Here is a 20,841-nt window from a genome sequence, read left to right on the forward strand (position 1 = left end):
GAGAAAGAATAGTGGAGATTTGAGATAGATACAATCAAGGGGCCTTCTTGAGAATAACAAAAAGAAAAGAGAGGAGTGGGAGCGAGAGTGTGAGAGAATTTATACAATGAGGATGACTCTTTCGGATTTGGCACTTAACGATCCCAATATTTCCTGCCATATAGTCATGTTACTTATTCTTGGGGTTGTAAGAGTGAAGATTTTTCTCATGGATCAACACGAATCATTCCAACATATTTTGTACTAACTTACATGCATTTTAAGAAAATTTTGAAGAGATAGAATTTTTACAAACTAAACACACTATACATTGGAATGGATAGTAACTTTTAATTTTTTTAAAACTTTTCTTAACATCCTATCTTTAAGATTATTTTCATCCGGACATAGTCTCGATTCATTCATTTACTCCTTTACTCGGATGTCAGAATCTTTAATAGTTGTAATTTATATAACAATACATACTACTCTAGTCGAGGTAGTTAAGGTCATTCCATGAAGTTACGTACCATAATTGGCTACTTTCCAATGAAGATATAAAACTTATTGAGTCACCATATTTGTCAAATAAAATATTTATATAAATACAGACTCTACAATGGCAAATGAGCAAACCAACTCTACATTCAAACACATAAATTTAGTATATTACAACACTGATATTTTAGGAGATGGCAAACTTCTCTTGCTCCCTCTTTGTTCTTGTCCTGGTTCTCTCAGGTACGTATGGTTGTTTAGATGCCTTTATGTTTTGTGTTGTAAGCCTGGATGGGTATTAAAGTATGTATAACTTTGAAATTTTACGCAGCTGGTTGGATGGTGCCTCTAGCAACCCAGGCAAAACAATGTGATGTGAAGATGTTCGAATATGCATGTGACGCCACTGGATGTCACCAAAAGTGCCTAGAGGTTTACCCAAATTCAACATCTCAATGTGTTGAAACTCCGAAATTTCCCACCAACTTTGCTTGCCATTGTTTCTTCCCTTGTGAAGAAAATTGAGTTTTGATGTGATGCCCTTCTTTTCCTTGTACTAATCCACGTATTCTAATGCCCTAATTCCCCACATTTCCTAAATAAAATGGTCAGGTGACTTTGCTGCTATTCAATTTGTCATTATGGTTGCAAGTGAAAATGGTGGATAAAATAAAGTGAAAACCAACTACCCTAACATTGGCTCTATGGTCTTCATGCGTCGCCATTGTCACTTATATAAGGATGTCTTGCTTTTACGTGAAACGTAAAAATAGCACATGACTTACTTTAAGAAATATTTAGTAAGATACTCCGTCGTGAAATACAGATATATGCAACATATTTATTATTTAAAAAAGTTATTATATTTACTTCGATAGATATTTTAAATTATTAAATAACTTTTTTTTTTTTTTGGTTCAACGCATTCACTTAGTCATCCATATAGTAAATATATAAATATATATATATTCTTAATAATGGAGATTTGACCCTATGGTAATATATATTTAGGTGGAAAACAAGTCGATGGTTCTTCAACTATTATATCTATAGAACATAATAAGAGGGGCTCTAATGGGACCATCCTTACCTACCTATTTTGCCATTAAATTTGTATTAAATTTCTTTTTTGTCCTTCATTATTTGTTGATTTGACATAATTCTTTTGAGCGGTGGTGTAATTTGAAAGAAGTCATATAATGGAGTTGGTTATTCCAAATTTTGCATTTAATGACCCCAACATATGTTGCGATATAGTCACATTAGTTGGAGAGGGGAACTAAGCATTCCTTATAAGCGTGTGAAAACTTCTCTCTAGTAGACACATTTTAAAACTGTGAGGTTGACTACGATACATAACGGGCCAAGTGGACAATAACTTCTAGGTGTGGGCTTGGGCTATTACGAATGGTATCAGACCTAGACACCGAACGGTGTGTCAGCCAAGATGTGGAAAATCTTAAGGGGAAGTTCAAAGCACAAAATATCTATTTGTTATTTTGTGATTGGAATATTAGCTTTGAAAAGAAAAAAAATATTTAAGATTGAATTAAGAAATATTTATTCTCTTTTTCTAAATGTGTTGATTGAGAAGATTAATATTTCATGGAATATGATCATATGTGATGCGATTTTAATCTTGAGTGAGTTATGAACTCCTCCTTACGGGAAACTTGTATTTGATTTGCATGGGTGAGAATGACTTTCGCAACTGATTCAATATGTCTACCATTTTGTAAACTTGAACAATGAGAGCACGCCCTCTCATTGGTATGACTTAGTTTATAGTTAATGGTAAAAAAGTTGTTAATTAGAAATTCAGTAGTTCTTATAGTGAAAAATATATTTACAAGGGTAAAACAAACTTTTAATCTAACTATAGTTACAAACAATTCGTGAAGAATCGATAATCGACTTGATTGTAGTGATAACATACATGAACACAACTTGTTTTACAGGGTACAAGAGTTCAACTACAGGTACATAGCTTATTCCTCGGTTGTAAGTGTGAAGATTATTCCCATAGACCAACACGAGCTATTCTAACTTGTTTTATCCTAACTTACATGCATTCTAAGAAAATTTTGAAAAGATCACCCAACATAGAATTGTTACCAGCAAAACACACATACCATTGGAATGGACAGTAACTTTAAATCTTTTTAAGCTTTTCTTAACATCCTATCCTCAAGATTAGTTTTATCTGGACGTAGTCTTGATTCATTCATTTACTCCTTTACTCGGATGTCAGAATCTTTAATAGTTGTAATTTATACAATGATACATATTACTCTGGTCGAGGTAGTTAAGGTCATTCCATGAAAAGATTAATTAATTCCATAGGAGTTTGAAGCTACCATAGTTGGCCTGCTTTCAAATCAAGATATAAAAAGTTATTGAGTCACCATATTTGTCAAACAAAATATGTATATAAATACAGGCTCTACAATGGCAAATGAGCAAACTAAGTATACATTCAAACACATAAAATTTAGTATATTACAACACTGATATTTTAGGAGATGGCAAACTTCTCTTGTTCCCTCTTTGTTCTTGTCCTGGTTCTCTCAGGTACGTATGGTTGTTTAGATGCCTTTATGTTTTGTGTTGTAAGCCTGGATGGGTGTTAAAGTATGTATAACTTTGAAATTCTTCGCAGCTGGTTGAATGTTGCCTCTAGCAACCCAGGCAAAACAATGTGATGTGAAGATGTTCGAATATGCATGCGACGCCATTGGATGTCACCAAAAGTGCCTAGAGGTTTACCCAAATTCAACATCTCAATGTGTTGAAACTCCGGAATTTCCCACCAACTTTGCTTGCCATTGTTTCTTCCCTTATGAAGAAAATTGAGTTTTGATGTGATGCCCTTCTTTTCCTTGTACTAATCCACTTATTCTAATGCCTTAATTCCTCCCATTTCCTAAATAAAATAGTCATGTGACTTTGCTGTTATTCAATTTGTCATTATGGTTTTAAAGGATCCAAAAGAAGGATTATGAGACTCAAGGATTGTTCAAAATGTCTACAAAAGATGTTTGTTTCCAATGCCCTAAAGAATTTTAAGGCCTCAGGGTCTTTGGAAAAGGCTTAGAAAGGAGCATCCTTTGTTTTTTATTCCTTATAGGTAAATAAAAATGATCCATAGAGTGAATAGTTTATATTTAAAAATGTGGAAAAAAATAAAATAATTTTTTTTAATAAAATATTTTAATAATTTATATTTTTAGAAAAAGTTTATATCTTTTTTAATAAAATAATTATAAAAAAATGGAAAATTACTAAATTAGCCTTGAACTTTGAATTAAATTTGAAAGATGAGAAAGTCCTCCCTACTTTAGAATCAACACCCTATACAAAATCTAATGAATCTAAAAATCCAACTATAGGCTCTCTCCCAAATTTAGATATGATCTCTAAAAGATTTACAACTCATTACATTCAACAGCTAACATTTGAAGATTAAGTCGACAACCCATAAATGTGGAAGCATTTCCGACAAGAACTCAAATTCAGAGTGGTTCTCAATGTTTCAAAGTTAGCTCATGCTCCCTCTACAAATTATGAAGTTTTGGGGAATCATTTGGAGCAAGAAACAAGAGTTGGCCAGCCTCCAATCACAAGTCATAGGAGTTTAGATTTTGGGTCTCTTCCTCTTGAATTTCTTCCAACTTCGAGAACTATATTGGATTATTTCCCTTCAAACTTATTCCTACATCTTCTAAATAAGACTACCCATAACTTTGTGAAAGAAACAAGTGTTGAAAATGTAACGATCCAAAATTTTCTACTTAATTTAAGGTCGCTATTGTATACGTACCATAAACATTGAATGCGGAAGACTTCATTTAAATTCCATAAAACATAACCTTTAGCTTAAAACACAGCCATGGACTTACGTGTTTCGAAAACATCTTTAAAACAACACAACAAAAGACCCGAAATAAAATAAATAAGCGTTTAAGTTTAAAACATCTTATTCTATCCTAAGTCTAAGAAAATAAATACCACTATCCTATGCATGTGCCATGATCTCGAGTTGTGGTGCCGTCGTCAGCCGTACAGGAATGCCTTGCCTTAACCTGAAAAATGTAGTAGCACATGGCTTGAGTATTTAAAGAAATACTCAGTAAGTGACCCCACAATTGGAGTTAAATGCAACAATCACATGCAATGAAATGATGGGACCTATCTTTCGTTTCGTTTTCCCTACGATGCTGTCCTAACGGGTAATCGTGGACGTGTACCATATACTCTACACACAGCCCATACGTGCAAGTATGGGCTCACCAGCTAGTTCGCACACCGCTGGGCCACTGTCCTTAGCCGGTGGGCATACCCTGGGAGCCCCTTATGCCGGGACTCGTTAAAACTAGAACCATCACGGCAGCGCTATGCAAAGCATAACGATCGTTGTCCTGCCATTGGATGTACGCATCCGTACCCTCGTGATGGGATAGGGGTATCCCCCCAAATGCATGAGCACACAATATGCATGAGGTCCTACTAGTCCTACAGTTATCATTAATGAACATAACCCCTGTCACGTTTTCATGCTTACATGTCATTCTCATTGTCATTTCTTTACATATCATACATATTCCTAGCGGGGTTATGTTTCATGCAATTTACCGTATTTCATGTCATACAATTCATGCAGTTACATTCAAATATTCATACAAACAAGCCATAATCGTTCAAGGACCACATCGTTACATGCATTACACATCACATCAGACTAAAAGCATACATTCACGTTCACCTAACTACCTACTTAAGCACAATAACCTAGTATACAATGCATCATATCATAAACAAGTCATAACGTAAACACTTCATAGTCATATCGTTCTCTAACTTACCATAGTCTTAACGTTCTTATACCTATCACAGACATATCATTACGTAACGTACCTTAGTCATATCATCACCAGAACGTATCCTAACGCCATCGTTCTATCAATCTATCACAAACCTATCCCTTTCTACACATAACCTAACTGTATTCTTTCATCAATCTCTCCTATCCATAGCACTCCGGTATGTAACCTAACCTTAACGTTTCATGAACGTATCTTACTCCTATCGTTACATTTTGTTTTGTGCATCCTTCTCGTATCCTATCTCAAACATCTCCTTGAGCACATCGTACCATAATTATTATCGTACAATCCACATATTATAACATAACATAACATATAGGAAGCATATCGATCCACAGACAATTCACACATATAAATATATATGACACGTGCAAAACCACAGGACACGTGTCAACATCAAATATAACCATGCCGATAGTAAGGTTACTTACCTGGCTAGCTTAAGTCGTTGTCATGAATATATCTTTAATGAGAGTTCGATTCCGTCCTTTCAAATCCGGGTCAACCTATATGAGCCCATGACATTAGTTTCGGGTTTGAATTCTACAATATTATTTCTCTAATTTACATTGGTCCATTGTTAGAAGTCTTTAAATGTTATATATCTATAATTATATATTTATTAAAAATCTCATTTTTCATTGTTACTATTGTATAAAAAGTAGATACTCGTAAGTTATTCTGAGCTTTACTATTCTCTATATTTACCGTTTCCCTCCATATTTAGTTTCTGGTTTTTAATTCCCTAATCTCTTTTTTTTATCTGTTGCCTTCTAATTCTAGATCTCTATTTCCAAATTTTTTTTTATCGGTTGCCTTCTAATTCTGGATCTCTATTTCCAAATCTTTGCCTTTTAATTCTGTTATCATGTATTCCAAATTTACAATGGATCTCTATTTCGAAATCTTCCTGTTTCCTATTTCCTTATCGCATTGTTTCCTATTTCCTTATCGCATTGTTTCCTATTCATAAGTTTTATTGGCCATTCTATCTTTAATCTATTCATTTGGCTGGCTGCCTAATAAAAATTTAATATAATATTACTAATCTGACCTGATTTACTAGAATCGTATAAATAATTGATTTACTAAAATCGTATAAATAATTGACATTTAGTTTCTAACTCAAACCTAGATCAGTGTAATAATTCAATGAAGATCTAATTATAATTGGTTGTGATTTCTAAAAAAAATAGGATTAAAAGAAAAGGAAGATTTAATATATATATATTGATCAGATCTATCTTCACATTCCGGTGAATGGGTAAAGGTCATTCTTTTTTTTTTCTCTCAAGTAAATTTGACTATTATTGATTTTCTGTTTCTTTTTGCTATAAATGTTAGGCGTAAGGATGGGTTGAGGAGAGATAATTGTGGGAAGGGATGAGAGGTTGGTGGGAAGAAGTGGGGAAATATTGTTTTTTTTTTCTTCTTCATTTATTTATTTATTAATTATTATTATTTTAACTATTTTTATTTGTTTATTTATTTATTTATTTTTTGGGCTATTACAGAAAATTTCTAAATCCCACTTCCCCACACAAAGTTGCCATTAAAAAGCTCAAGAAAAACCATGAAGTTTCAATCTAAGAGTTACCCGAGTTTGTCATATCTAACCTATCCCATTTAATTCTTGCACTTTCAAGGAGGATTTCTTGTGAAGACCACTGTAACGACCCGAAATTTTCTGCTCAATTTAAGGTCGCTACTGTATACGTACCATAAATATTGAATACGGAAGACTTCATTTAAATTCCATAAAACATAACCTTTATCTTAAAACACAACCATGGACTTACGTGTTTCGAAAACATCTTTAAAACAATACAACAAAAGACCCGAAATAAAATAAATAAGCGTTTAAGTTTAAAGCATCCTATTCTAGCCTAAGTCTAAGAAAATAAATACCACTATCCTATGCATGTGCCATGGTCTCAAGTTGCGATGCCGTCATCAGCCATACAGAAATGCCTTGCCTTAACCTGAAAAAGTAGTAGCAATACTCAATAAGTGACCCCACTATTGGGGTTAAATGCAACAATCACATGCAAATAAGATGATGAGACCTATCTTTCAATCTGTCTTCCTACGGTGCTGTTCTAACTGGTAAATTTGGACGCGTACCATATACTCTACACACAGCCCATACGTGCGAGTACGGGCTCACCAGCCAGTTCGCACACTGCTGGTCCACTTTCCTTGTCGGGCGAGCATACTTTGGGAGCTCCTTAGGTCGGACACCTGTTAGAACTAGTAACCGTCACAGCAGCGCTATGCAAAACATAATGATCGTTGTCCTGCCATTGGATGTACGCGTCCGTACCCTTGTTTTGGAATAGGGGTATCCTTCAAATGCATGAGCACACATAATGTATGAGGTCCCCAATATTTCTACTTTTATCATTAATGAATATAACCCCGCTATCATCTTTCATGCTTAACATGTCATTTCTCATTTTTAGTCTACGTATCATACATAATCCTAACGGGGTTACATTTCATTTCATTTATCATGATATCATGTCATTCATAACATGTTGTATACATACAATTTAGAAAACATAACATAATGCTCCATGCTTTTAACATGTCATTTCATAACGTGGAATTCATACATCAATTACCTCAATGGTCACACAAAACAATCTAAACATGACATATAACATCACAATATATCGTATCACAAACATTGAGTATCGTAAACACTTCGTGGTCATATTGTTCCCTAACTTATCATAGCCTTAACGTTCTTATACCTATCACAGTCATATCGTTATATGAACGTACCTTAGTCATATCATCACAGGAACGTATCCTAACGCTATCATTCTATCAATCTATCACAAACCTATTCCTTTCTACCCATATCCTAACCATATTCTTTCAACAATCTCTTCTATCCATAGCACTCTGGTACGTAACCTAACCTTAACGTTTTATGAATAAATCTTACTACTATCATTACATTTTGTTTTATGCATCCTTCTCGTATCCTATCTCAAACATATCCTTGAACACATCGTACCACAATTATTATCATACAATTCACATATTATAATATAACATAAACATAATATAAGCATACCGATTCACAGATAATTCACACATATCAGTATATATGACACGTGCAGAACCACAGGCACGTGTGAACATCAAATATAACCATGTCGATTGTAAGGCTACTTACCTAGCTAGCTTAAGTCATTGTCACGAATATATCTTTAATGAAAGTTTGATTCCGTCCTTTGAAATCCGAGTCAACCTACGTGAGCCCATGACATCAGTTTCAAGTTTGAACTCTACAAAATTATTTCTCTATCACATTGATCCATTGTTAAAAGTCTTGAAATGTTATATATCTATAATCATATTTTTATTAAAAATCTTATTTTCCATGGTTACTGTTGTATAAAAAAAAGTAGATACAACTATTTCAAGTTATTCTGAGCTTTACGACTCTATGTATTTCCCTGGATTTATAGTATATTTACTTTTTCTCTATATTTAGTTTGTAGTTTTTAATTCTTTTTTTTTTTTTTTGTATCAGTTACCTTTTAATTCAATTCTATGCATTCCAAATTTCCAGTGGATCTCTGTTTCCAAACCTTTCCTTATCTCAGTGTTCTTGTTCACAAATTTTATTGGTCATTTTATTTTTAATCTATTAATTTGGTTACTGATATACATTTAATCTAATATTATTAATCTGATGTGATTTACTAGCATTTGTATAAATGATTGACATTTAGTTTCTAACTCAAAGCTAAACCATTGTAATAATTCAATGAAGATCTAACTATAATTGGTGGTCATTTCTAAAAACTAGGTAAATCTCCTGTGAATCTCAACTAGGTAAAGGTCATTCTCATTCTTTTTTCCCTTAAGTAAATCTCACCATTATTGTTTTTCTATTTCTTTTTTTGCAGTACCTATTACTTTCTGGTGTAAGGACAAAATGAAGAGAGGCAATAAGGACGGAATGAAGAGAGATAATTGTGGGGAGGGATGAGAGGTTAGTGGAGAGAAGTGGGGAAAGGTTGTTTTAGTACTGAAATTGGATGGGTACTATGATCATTGGGTAGTGCTCATGGAAAACTTTTTTAGTACTGGGTTTGATGGAGAATGGGATTCCCGCATCAATAGAACACATCGTTTTAACAGATACCCAGAAGAAGCACATTGAAGATCATAAATTGAAAGATTTGAAAGCAAAGAATTATCTATTTCAAGCATTAAATCGTTCGATCTTGAAGACAACCCTCAACAAGGATACAGGAAAAAAAACATGTGAGAATCTATGAAGTAGAAATATCAAGGTTCGACACGGGTAAAGCGTGCACATTTGCAATCTCTTCGGAAGGAGTTTGAAATGCTGCACATGAAGGTAGGAGAATCTGTGAATGACTATTTTGCTCTGACCCTTAGCATAGCCAACAAGATGAAACTAAATGGTGAGAACAAAGAAGATGTTGAAGTAGTTGGAAAGGTTCTGAGATCTATGACCCCCAAGTTTGATTAGTGTAACGACCCAAAAAAAGAAAAAAAGAAAAAAATAATAATAATTATAAAAAAAATAAAAAAATAAAGTATGGACCCTCTCTCCACCTTCCCCAAATATCTCCCCAACACCTCCAACTGCAAAGGGATCTGCAAAAGAAAGAATAGAAAAAAAAAATGGCTACCTGGAAGGAATGGCTTCACTCCAAGAAGATCTGATAGGAAGGGAAGAGATAGAAAATTTATGGGTAAGTTAGATCTCTTCCTTTATTTTTGCAGGAGATAGAAAGATTGTTTTAGATCTCTCTTTTTTCAATTATTTAGATTTCTGGATCTCTACTCGGAAATCAAAATTGATTGAAAATGGTTTTGTCAATTGCATGAATCATCATTTTTAGGAAAGAGAAGAAAATCATAATTGATTGATGCATAGTCAGTTTTATGAAGGAAATTAGAATGGATTGTAAATGAATTTGATAGTCATTTGGGAAAGAGAAAGAAAAAAGAATAGATTGAAAATGGCTTTCGGTTAATTGGATAGTCATATTAGGAAAGGGAGGAGAACAGAATGGATTGAAATTGTTTTATAATTGCATAATCATTTGTAGGAAGAAAAAAAAAATAAAGAGGGAAGAGAACAAAGAGGTACCAGAAAGAAAATGGAAAATGTGAAAAATTATTATTGTTCGTATCCAGATAATATAATATTATAACAAACCATAATTGGATTGATGATTCAAAGCAGCATGAAATAATATAGACATATTTTCAATTTGAGTTTTAGAAAATTTAGAAACAATGAAAACTTGGAATTCGATTTTTACTGAGACCGTTTTAGAGCCGTATTTCACATTGTTAGTTAGATTATTAATTAAAATGTGAAATACTAACAAAAGGTGACGAACGGTGGGATATGAAGCGAACTCCAGCAACCTTTAGAGCAACTCTCGAGGAACGGGAGCTTACGTTAATTAAATTAGGGAGTACTTCGGCTAAGGCCAACCAGGTAAGTGGCCTTCCTATAGGATAGGCTAAAAATTGTATGAGTTACGATGTTGTATGAACTATGTCGTATGATGCGGTATATGAGTTATGATGATGTATGACTTATGATGATGTGTGGGTTATGATATCTGATGATGTGCTCAGTATTTATATATTTTGATAAATGTCGTACTTGATATGTTTGATGCACTTTGTGGCAATATGATGAGTATGATGATTGCGTGACGTTTACCTTATATGATGATGAGTGCCATATTGCATCATGTCGTTAGATCGACATAGGACACAACCCTAAGAGCGTGAAAATGATATTAATATAAATATCCACGAGTATGTGTTACCTAGAGTAACAAAGAGATGAGACTAGAGGGTTGTGTCAGAAGAGACATTATGATGGATTTAGAGGGACCTCATGCATATTGTATGTTCATAAGCATAGGGCTACTTCCCCTAGAGATGATGAGTGCGGACGCGCACCGTATGATGAGTGCGTATGCGCACAGGTGCGAAAGCACACAGATGAGGGTGTTCATGAGGTGCATGACACTATGGGGTTCCGCTGACCTCTGGACGTCGCTACAGATTAGCTTGACCAGAGGGTCCAGGGGGTGTGCGAGCGCCCTGGGGATTCACACTCGCACGTGTGAGTCGTGTGTAGGGAAGTACTACAATCCAATTTGTCCCAGACTGGAGGCCACCCCTAAGATGATTAAAGATAGGTCCCTAAATCATGATTGCATGTGTTTGCATTTGCATGGCCCCCTATAGTGGGGTCACTTACTGAGTATTCTTTGAAATACTCAGGCCGTGTGCCACATCATTTTTCAGGTAAAGGCGAGGCACACTTGTACGGAGGACGGCGGCATCGCGAGCAGAGACTGTGGCACGTGCATAGGGTAGACTCATATTTAAATTTCTAGTCTTAAGTTAGAATAGGTTGTTTTGCATTTCATTGTTTTAAATTATTTTGTATTTGTTTTTGTTTCTCTAAATTTCAGTATTTCATATTTAAACACGTAAGACCATGACAATGTTTTTCAGAGGAGAAGTTGTTTTAAACGTTTTCTTGAAAATTTTCATTATCAATTATGTTCATGTAAGAGTTATATTTCCGCATTATAGATGAGCATGAGACATTAGTAGCGACTCTGAGTATGTGGAAATTTAGGGTCGTTACAATTATATTGTGTGTTCCATTGAGGAGTCCAAGGATACAACCATCTTAACCATTAATGAGTTGCAAAGCAGCCTGCTTGTACATGAACAACGCATGAGTTCTCATGTTGAAGAAGACCACGCTTTGAATATCACTCATGGTGCACAATCTAGAGGAAGGGGTCATGGTCGTGGAAGTTTTAGAGGCAGAGGAAGGGGACGAGGTAGACAAACCTTCAACAGGGCCACAGTGGAGTGCTATAATTGTCACAAGCTAGGACATTTTCAATGGGAATTCCAAAGCAAGGAGAAAAAGGCAAACTATGCAGAGACTCAAGAAGATATGTTGTTGACGGCTTACGTGAATATGAATAAGGCCAATAGAGAAGATATGTGGTTCCTTGACTCAGGATGTAGCAATCATATGTGTTGGAAGAAGAAATATTTTTTTAGATTTTGATGGAAGTTTTAGAGATTGCTTGAAGTTGGGCAACAACTCAAGCATGGTTGTAACAGGAAAGAGTAATGTACGGCTGCAAGTTAATGGAATCATACCTATGTACTAGAGCTGAAGAACAATTTGTTGAGTATTGGGAAATTGCAATCAAAAGGGCTTACCATTTTGTTTCAAAATGGAACGTGCGAGGTGTTTCATCCTGAGAGGCTTAATCATGCTATATCTCGGCCTGTAGCATACACTTGTTTCAATACAATCACAAAATATATTTAACAACTTTAACACTGTAGATATGGAAGACTCATACACTTGTTTCAATACAATCACAAAATATATTTAACAACTTTAACACTGTAGATATGGAAGACTCTTGAGCAAAAGAAGATGGTGGATGGTTTACCATAGCTCAATTCTCCTCTCCTAGTAATGGAAGACTCTTGAGCAAAAGAAGATGGTGGATGGTTTACCATAGCTCAATTCTCCTCTCCTAGTAATAATTGTGTGATGGGTAAACCATCAAAGAAGTTCAAATTCTGCCCTTTCTCACTTTATGGTTCTTAATCATCTTGCTTTCAACAATTTTTTTTTTTTAGAATCTATGGTAGTCAAAGACATAAAATTAATCCTAATTAATTTTTTGAAATGGAAACTTTATTTTATTTGAGAAATTTTATTGGATTGGAAATTACAATATATGTTGGAATTCGATTAGCTAAAAATGGTTTTTATATATAATTTTTTCTTTTAACTAATTTCTCTAAGGTTATTATTATTATTATTTTATAATAAAAGTAAAGTGAATATAACTCAATAGTAATTAAAATGTTAAATTAGGTGGGAGGTTCTGTTTCATCCACTGATCTATGTTTTAATTTACGTTTATTTTTTTAAAAAGAAAAAAAATACAAAAATCCATAACTCAATTAGTCATAAATATTTCTAAAAAATTCTCCTTATATAAACCCAATCTAACTCGATCATAAAATTTTTGGGTTAAATTAGTTCATTTATTTACTCACAATTTAAGTAGAATATTAACCTTATTTATTTATTTTCAAATATTTAATTAAGCCACTAAAAAAAGTGGTGGAAGAATAAATAAAATTAAATTAAATTAAATAAAGCAATAAATATATGTCAAATAAAAATGTATCTTTTAAAATTAACGGTAGATTAAGTTCCATTAATTCTAAAAAAAATTCATAAACTAGCTAAATCTAGAAAATTTTCATTTATTTGAACCTAATCCAAACAAAAATCTCTTAATTACACATGGAAAGCCCGAACAAATTCATTTCGGTTGAACTTGCAAGCCTGATGCATGACAAAATTAGTTCATAATTCATCGTTTTCCCATCAAATTCCATAATATGTTTTCCATCTCTATATAAATCCTTCCCTTATTTTCAATCTTCATCTCATCTCTCATCGGAATTATGTGGACCCAAACCCTTCCAATCATGGCCGCTTTCATGGCCACTTTCATGTTCCTCCTCGCCCTAACCAACGCTCAAAACGCCCTCGGTGACTATCTCGCGCTTCACAACCGCGCTCGAGCCTAGGTCGGCATCGGCCCCATGCAATGGAGCAATACCGTGGCCGCGTACGCTCAAGCCTATGCGGAAAAAAGAAAGGGTGACTGCGCCATGATTCACTCAGCCGGGCCGTACGGGGAAAACATAGCCGTTGGGTACTATCCTGAGTTCACCGGGGCGGATGCGGTGAAGCTGTGGGCGAACAAGAAGCCGTTGTATGATCATGCGTCGAATAAATGCGTGGGTGGTGAATGTGGGCACTACACTCAGATGGTGTGGCGAAGCTCGGTCCGACTTGGATGTGCTAGAGTGCCCTGTAAGGCTAATTCTCAGTTTGTTGTTTGTAATTACAATCCTCCTGGCAACTATATTGGGGAAAAGTCTTATGATTCTTTGGTGGCTTGAAGAGATTTGGTTTTAAAAATTTTATGAATGGTAATAAAGTTTACGAGAGAATCATGAATTTATGAATTGAAATAAAGCTATGGTATTGTCTATAATAGTATTATATTGTCTTGTTTGAGTTAACTCTAGTGACTTTGTTTTAACCTCCTTGAGTTAACTCTTGTGACTTTGTTTTGACCTCCTCGCTTATAAACCCATGATCATAGAGTCTCCCCTCTAATTATGTACATCATAGAGCCACCCCTGAAGCCCGTTGATTTCTAAAACAACCTTCCCTTAATCGAGGCTCGACTACTTTCTTTGGAGCCTTTGAACAAAATACACCCTTTGTTCGACACTTTTGACTACAATTTTGAGGCTAACAATTTCTTTGTTCGACATAGCTAAGTTAAGTTCATGGACTAATAACCATGTTAAGAATCACGAATCTCTACAATGGTATATGATATTTGTCCACTTTCAACATGAGATTTTCTCATAGGTTTGCTTCGGGCTCCTAGAGATGTATTCTTTACTTATAAATCTACGATCATTTCCAAACAATCTTCAATACTGAGAACACCAGCCACCAGCCACCAGCCAATTCCTGTTCTAAGTCACTCAAAAGAAATGCCCTCGGCAGAGATGTGAAAAACCAGTCCACGGTGTTTTTGAACTCCAAATCGAGAGATGCACGGCGGCATTTAACTCCGCTGCACTATGAGACCCACACCGGAGAAAAAGGCCCACTGTCGTAACCTAAACTTTTAAAAAAACATACATATTCGTAAACTTTGAAAAGAGTAGGATAAGAAAATGTTTAACAATTTGTTATTTTAAAAGTGTCTAATAAGTCTCCAAATTTTAAAAAATTAACAATTTTTAATATAAAAATTTATCCTATTCAACTACTATTTTAAAAATGATGAATTTATGGGCTAGAATGGAAAGTTTAATGGATCACGTCAGACTAATCGTAGTGCAACCAAGTGAGTCAATTGGGTTAGCCACTAGCCGACTCTACCACACTCTACCACTAAACTTAGCCATGCCCTAAACTTAGCCATGTCAATAGAATACTCAAATGTCGAACAAAGGACTCCAAAAGAAAAAGGAAAAGAAAAGGAGTCGAGGGGAGGTGTTGGATGAAAGTCCCACTCGGCGAATTTAGGGAATGATCATGGGTCCATTAGGGTGAACTCAAAGTGGACAATATCTTCGTAATGGTATGATATTATGTGCTTTCTTACCAATACTGCAAAAATAAATGGAGAATTACCAAGTTTTAGGAACTATCCATCTCTACACTGATATGATACTGTCTAGTTTGAGATTAAGTACTTTCTGCTTTTTGTCCCATGAAATTATTCCTTACTTATAAATTCATGATCATTTCTTAAAGACTCTCTCTTAAAAATTTTACACACGGAGAATAGCTCCCAGAATAGCTATCAAATGTTGTTTGAAGTCAACGGGAATAAATGCCCACGACCGAGATGCGAAAAACCAGTCACGATGTTTCGGCCTCCAAATCGGGAGACCCACGACGGCGATTGGCTCTGCTGCACATAACTCAATAGTAATAAGATAACTTGATGGTGTTAATATAACACATGCGGAAGCAATTTGAATCTTAGGCACTTTTAGAACATCAATTATAATAAATAACTAGCATGTTCATAAGTATTAAAACTTAATGAGTTTAAATACTAACCTTTTGTAGTTCAAACTCCTTTTTCCTCACGAACCGGTTTCGAACCACCACTAGTGTCTTCTCCACTATCCTCCGGCCTTAGAACGGGATTGTGGAATCTGGTGAGTGACTAAACTTGGGAGGGATTTTGTATATGTGAAGAGAGTGTTTGTGAGAGGTTTTTCTCAAGGTTTTTCACCAAGAAGAAGAAGACGTTCCATGTACCATGATCACTCTATTTAAAGAGTCATGTTTGCATGTTTATGCAAATTTGAGATCACCAAATTTTGACACTTAAAATTCCACTCAAATGTTTGGGATTATGTGACAAGCAAGCATGTTTGAGTTAACCAAATTTTGACACTTAAAATTCCACTCAAACTTGTGGGGTTTATTCGGCAAGCATGCAAGTTTGGTTAAACCAAATTTTGACACCTCAAAATTTCACTAGAATGGATTTTTCCATTAAATGAAGTCAACATTTTGACTTTCTTCATTTTAATTCAACAATTAATTCGAATAATGAATTTCAAATTAAGGTAACATTAAATGATTAATTAAACTATTTAATTAATATTTAATATTAATTCATTTGCCAATCCCAATAAATCATGACACATAATTGATTAAGATATTTAAATTTTATTTAATATTAAGTCGTCAATAAAACAAAAATGCGGTTAAATATATCGTATATATGTAACGCGTATTCCCTAATTTAAATTCAAACACTTCGAACTCACTCGTCACACTGTTTTATGGTTTAGTCCGATATGAGCTAGCAGAGGGACCTAATGGACCTATAGATCATGGGCTCCAACGATCCAAGATTAACTGGCTAAACTCATTAACCTAGTTAACCAACATTCGTTAACTACTAGGACATTCCACTATAGTCTAGTAGTTGCACTCCCCTCACTATAGATATATTTCTTTCCATTTGATATAACCATGATTAGTAAGTCGATCCTTCACAGGTTGTTCGTAACTAGAGCTTGGTCAATTTACCGTTTTACCCCTAAAGTTACTTCTTGTTCCTCATGTCTCACTGATCCTCTAATGAACAATTGGTTTGTGGTCCAACCAGTAAACCGAATCCCTCTCAGGCTAATGAGAAGGTGGGGCCCCTTGTTCAAGACCTAGAGTCAGTGCTTAAGGAAACTACCTCTCTTCTATCCCTAAAAGTGGGTAAGAGTGAGTTCCATCTTGCACCCCACGTCCCCAGCCATTCACCCAGTCTTACCCCTGAAATGGGAAGCCTATTGAATCGGCGAACTAGAGCCACTCTCACCCATGAAAATTTAAGGATAATTCTAAATAAACAGGAGTTCATGGTTAGTTCAGGATTAAAACCGAGTTACCTAGGTTATCGAATGAAAAGAAAATCAGTCTCAACAATAAACGACATTATAAAGTGAGAGTGGTTTTCTTTATGATCTGATCTTATGAAATACTCATTGCGTAGGACGCCCCCACTCACATGTCTCCACACGTACAATTTAGTGATCACATTGTTTATATCATATACAAAAGTGAGCCGCATCCATAGTGTCCCCAAAATAAGGTACTCAGCCTTATCCTTATACTATAGATCATTTTGATTATATACTTGAACTTGATCCACTCTTATGTCTCTACATATAGTTCAAGTAATCATACTATAGCCAGAGTGTTCTAAGTTTATTGGATTTAGATTAATGATCGTAAAGTTCACTTTATTCAATAACAATCTTTACTGAATAAACAACAATAATAACTTTATTGAAAATAGAATATGTTTTTGTTTACAAACTATGAGTTTTAGGACATAAAACCCAACAAACTCCCACTTGGACTAAAACTCTAGTGGGGTTTTATAACGTTGAGTAGAGAGAAATACAATAAACTAGGGCATCACATACTCATGCCTTTTCTCCCACTTGCCCTAGATTACATAAATCGTAGTCCTAGACTCACTAGGTGCCCTTCAAACATTTCAGCCGTGAGGGGCTTTGTAAATGGATCTGCAATGTTGTGCTCTGAAGCTATCTGTGTGACAATCACATCTCCTCGTTGCACAATCTCCCTTATGAGACGATATTTACGCTCAATATGTTTTCCTCGCTTATGGCTTCTTGGTTCTTTTGAATTTGCAACTGCTCCACTGTTATCACAATAAAGAGTGACGGGAAGATGCATATTTAGAACGACTTCCAAATCAGTTAAGAACTTCCGAAGCCATACAGATTCTTTCACTGCTTCACAAGCAGCAACATACTCAGCCTCCATGGTGGAATCAGCAATGCAACCTTGCTTTATGCTTCTCCATATTATTGCTCCTCCGTTAAGAATTTTAAGCAAATATTAACATTATTTACTTATTTTTGAACATGTAATTAACCAATTCAATTTTAATATATATTTTATAAAATTGGAGAAGAATAAATAAATAAAGTTATGAAACTAAATAAAACAATAAATATATACCTACAAGTAAAAATGTATCTTTTAAGATTAACCATAATCAGGTGGATTAAGTTTCATTAGTCCTAAAAAAAATTCATAAACTAGCTAAATCTAGAAAATTTTCACTTATTTGAACCTAATCAAAACAAAAATCTAGCCCGTAATTAAACATGGAAGCGAGAATGAATTTATTCTCTTTGAATTCCCAAGCATGGCATAATTAGTTCATAATTCATGGTTTTCTCCATCACATTCCATATTAAGTTTTCCATCTCTATATACATCATTCCCTCATTCTCAATCTTCATCTCATCTCTCATCGGAATTATGTGGACTCAAACCCTTCCGATCATGGTCGCTTTCATTGCCACTTTCAATTTCCTCCTCGCCCTAACCAACGCTCAAAACGCCCTCGGTGACTACCTCGCGCTTCACAACCGAGCTCGAGCCAGGTCAGCGTCGGCCCCATGCAATGGAGCAACACCGTGGCCGCGTACGCTCAAGCCTATGCGGAAAAAAGAAAGGGTGACTGCGCCATGATTCACTCAACCGGGCCGTACGGGGAAAACATAGTCGCGGGCTACTACCCTGAGTTCACTGGGGCGGATGCGGTGAAGCTGTGGGTGAACGAGAAGCCGCTGTATGATCATGCGTCGAATAAATGCGTGGGTGGTGAATGTGGGCACTACACTCAGATGGTGTGGCGGAGCTCGGTGCGGCTTGGATGTGCTAGAGTACCCTGCAAGGCTAATTCTCAGTTTGTTGTTTGCAATTATGATCCTCCAGGCAACTATATTGGGGAAAAGCCTTATGATTCTTGGGTGGTATGAAGAGATTTGATTTTAAAAATTTTATGAATTGTAATAAAGTTTGTGAGAGAGTCATGAATTTATTTATTGAAATAAAGCTACAATATTGTCTACAATAGTATTATATTGTCTAGAGCATAAACTCTTGTGACTTTATTTTGACTTCCTTACTTATAAACTCATCATCATAGAGTCTCGCCTCTCATTAAGTACACCACATAGAGCCACCTTTGAAGCCTATAGATTACCTATGATCATAGAGCCTCCCCTCGAACAAAATACACCATAGAGCCTCCCCTGAAGCCTTTGGATTTCTAAAAGAAACTCCCTTTAATCGAGACTCGACTTCTTTCTTCGGAGACCTTGAACAAAATACACAATTTGTTCGATACGTTTGACTACGATTTTTAGGCTTACAACTTTTTTGTTCAACATAGCTAAGTTAAGTTCATAGTTTGATACCATGTTACTAATCACGAATCTCTACAATGTTATTTGATATTTGTCCACTTTGAACATAACATCATGGGTTTGCTTCAAGCGCCCACAAGAAGTCATGTTAATGAAAATGTATTCTTTAGTTATAAATCTATGATCATTTTCGAACCGTCTTCAACACTGAGAGCATCAGCCACCAGCCAATTGCTGTACCAAGTCACCCGGAAGAAATGCCCTCGGCGGAGATGCAAAAAACCAGTCACGTTGTTTTCGGCCTCCAAATCGGGAGACCCACGACGACGACGATTAACTCCGCTGCAGTATGATACCCACATCGGAGACGAAGACCCACTACTGCAACCTACCGGCGTTTACCGGCTCTGAATATGGAGACCAACGGGGCCGGAGTAGCTGCACCCTTGAATGATTTAGCGAAATAGAATGTTGTTTTTAAGTGGGGGATATGCAAGAGAATGCATTCAATGAGCTTAGGAAGAAATTAACTAGTGCACCATTACTTGTCTTGCAAAACTTTGATAAAACTTTTGAAATTGAGTGTGATGCAAGTGGTTTGGGCATAGATGCTATTTTGATGCAAGATGGAAAACCTTTAATATATTTAAGTGAAAAACTAAATAGGACAACATTGAACTATTCTACCTATGGTAAAGAATTGTTTGCTTTAGTCTGCACATTGCAAGTGTGACAATACTACTTATGGCTTAGAGAATTTATAATCCACTCTATTCATGAAAGTTTGAAGTATCTTAAATGTCATAGCAAACTAAATCATAGGCATGCAAAGTGGGTGAAGTTTATTGAAATATTGTCGTATGTTATCAAATATAAGCAAGGTAAAGATAATATGGTAGCTGATATATTATCTAGAAGGTATAATCTCTTTACTTCTCTTAGTCCAAAAATTCTTGTATTTGAGTATATTAAAGAATTATATAAAGATGATGCATCTTATCTTGTGAAAAGAGCTGGGGATGATTATTATATGTTTCATGAATTTTTATTTAAGAAAAGTAAGATTTGTATTACTAAATGCTCTATAAGA

At 35.2% G+C, this 20,841-nt stretch overlaps 1 protein-coding gene and 1 pseudogene across 1 annotated transcript; both read left to right on the plus strand.

Moving 5' to 3' along the window:
* Window positions 1-13,910: 13,910 nt before the first annotated feature.
* Window positions 13,911-14,414, plus strand: LOC111459941 (annotated as a pseudogene).
* Window positions 14,415-18,998: 4,584 nt separating this feature from the next.
* On the plus strand, window positions 18,999-19,361 carry LOC111459946 (basic form of pathogenesis-related protein 1-like). The gene has a single exon (XM_023103010.1). It carries the CDS (start codon window positions 18,999-19,001, stop codon window positions 19,359-19,361), a length of 363 nt encoding a protein of 120 aa, XP_022958778.1.
* Window positions 19,362-20,841: the final 1,480 nt, after the last annotated feature.

Source organism: Cucurbita moschata, unplaced genomic scaffold (assembly GCF_002738365.1).
Source record: "Cucurbita moschata cultivar Rifu unplaced genomic scaffold, Cmos_1.0 Cmo_Scf00002, whole genome shotgun sequence".
In the NCBI taxonomy this organism is placed as follows: domain Eukaryota; kingdom Viridiplantae; phylum Streptophyta; class Magnoliopsida; order Cucurbitales; family Cucurbitaceae; genus Cucurbita; species Cucurbita moschata.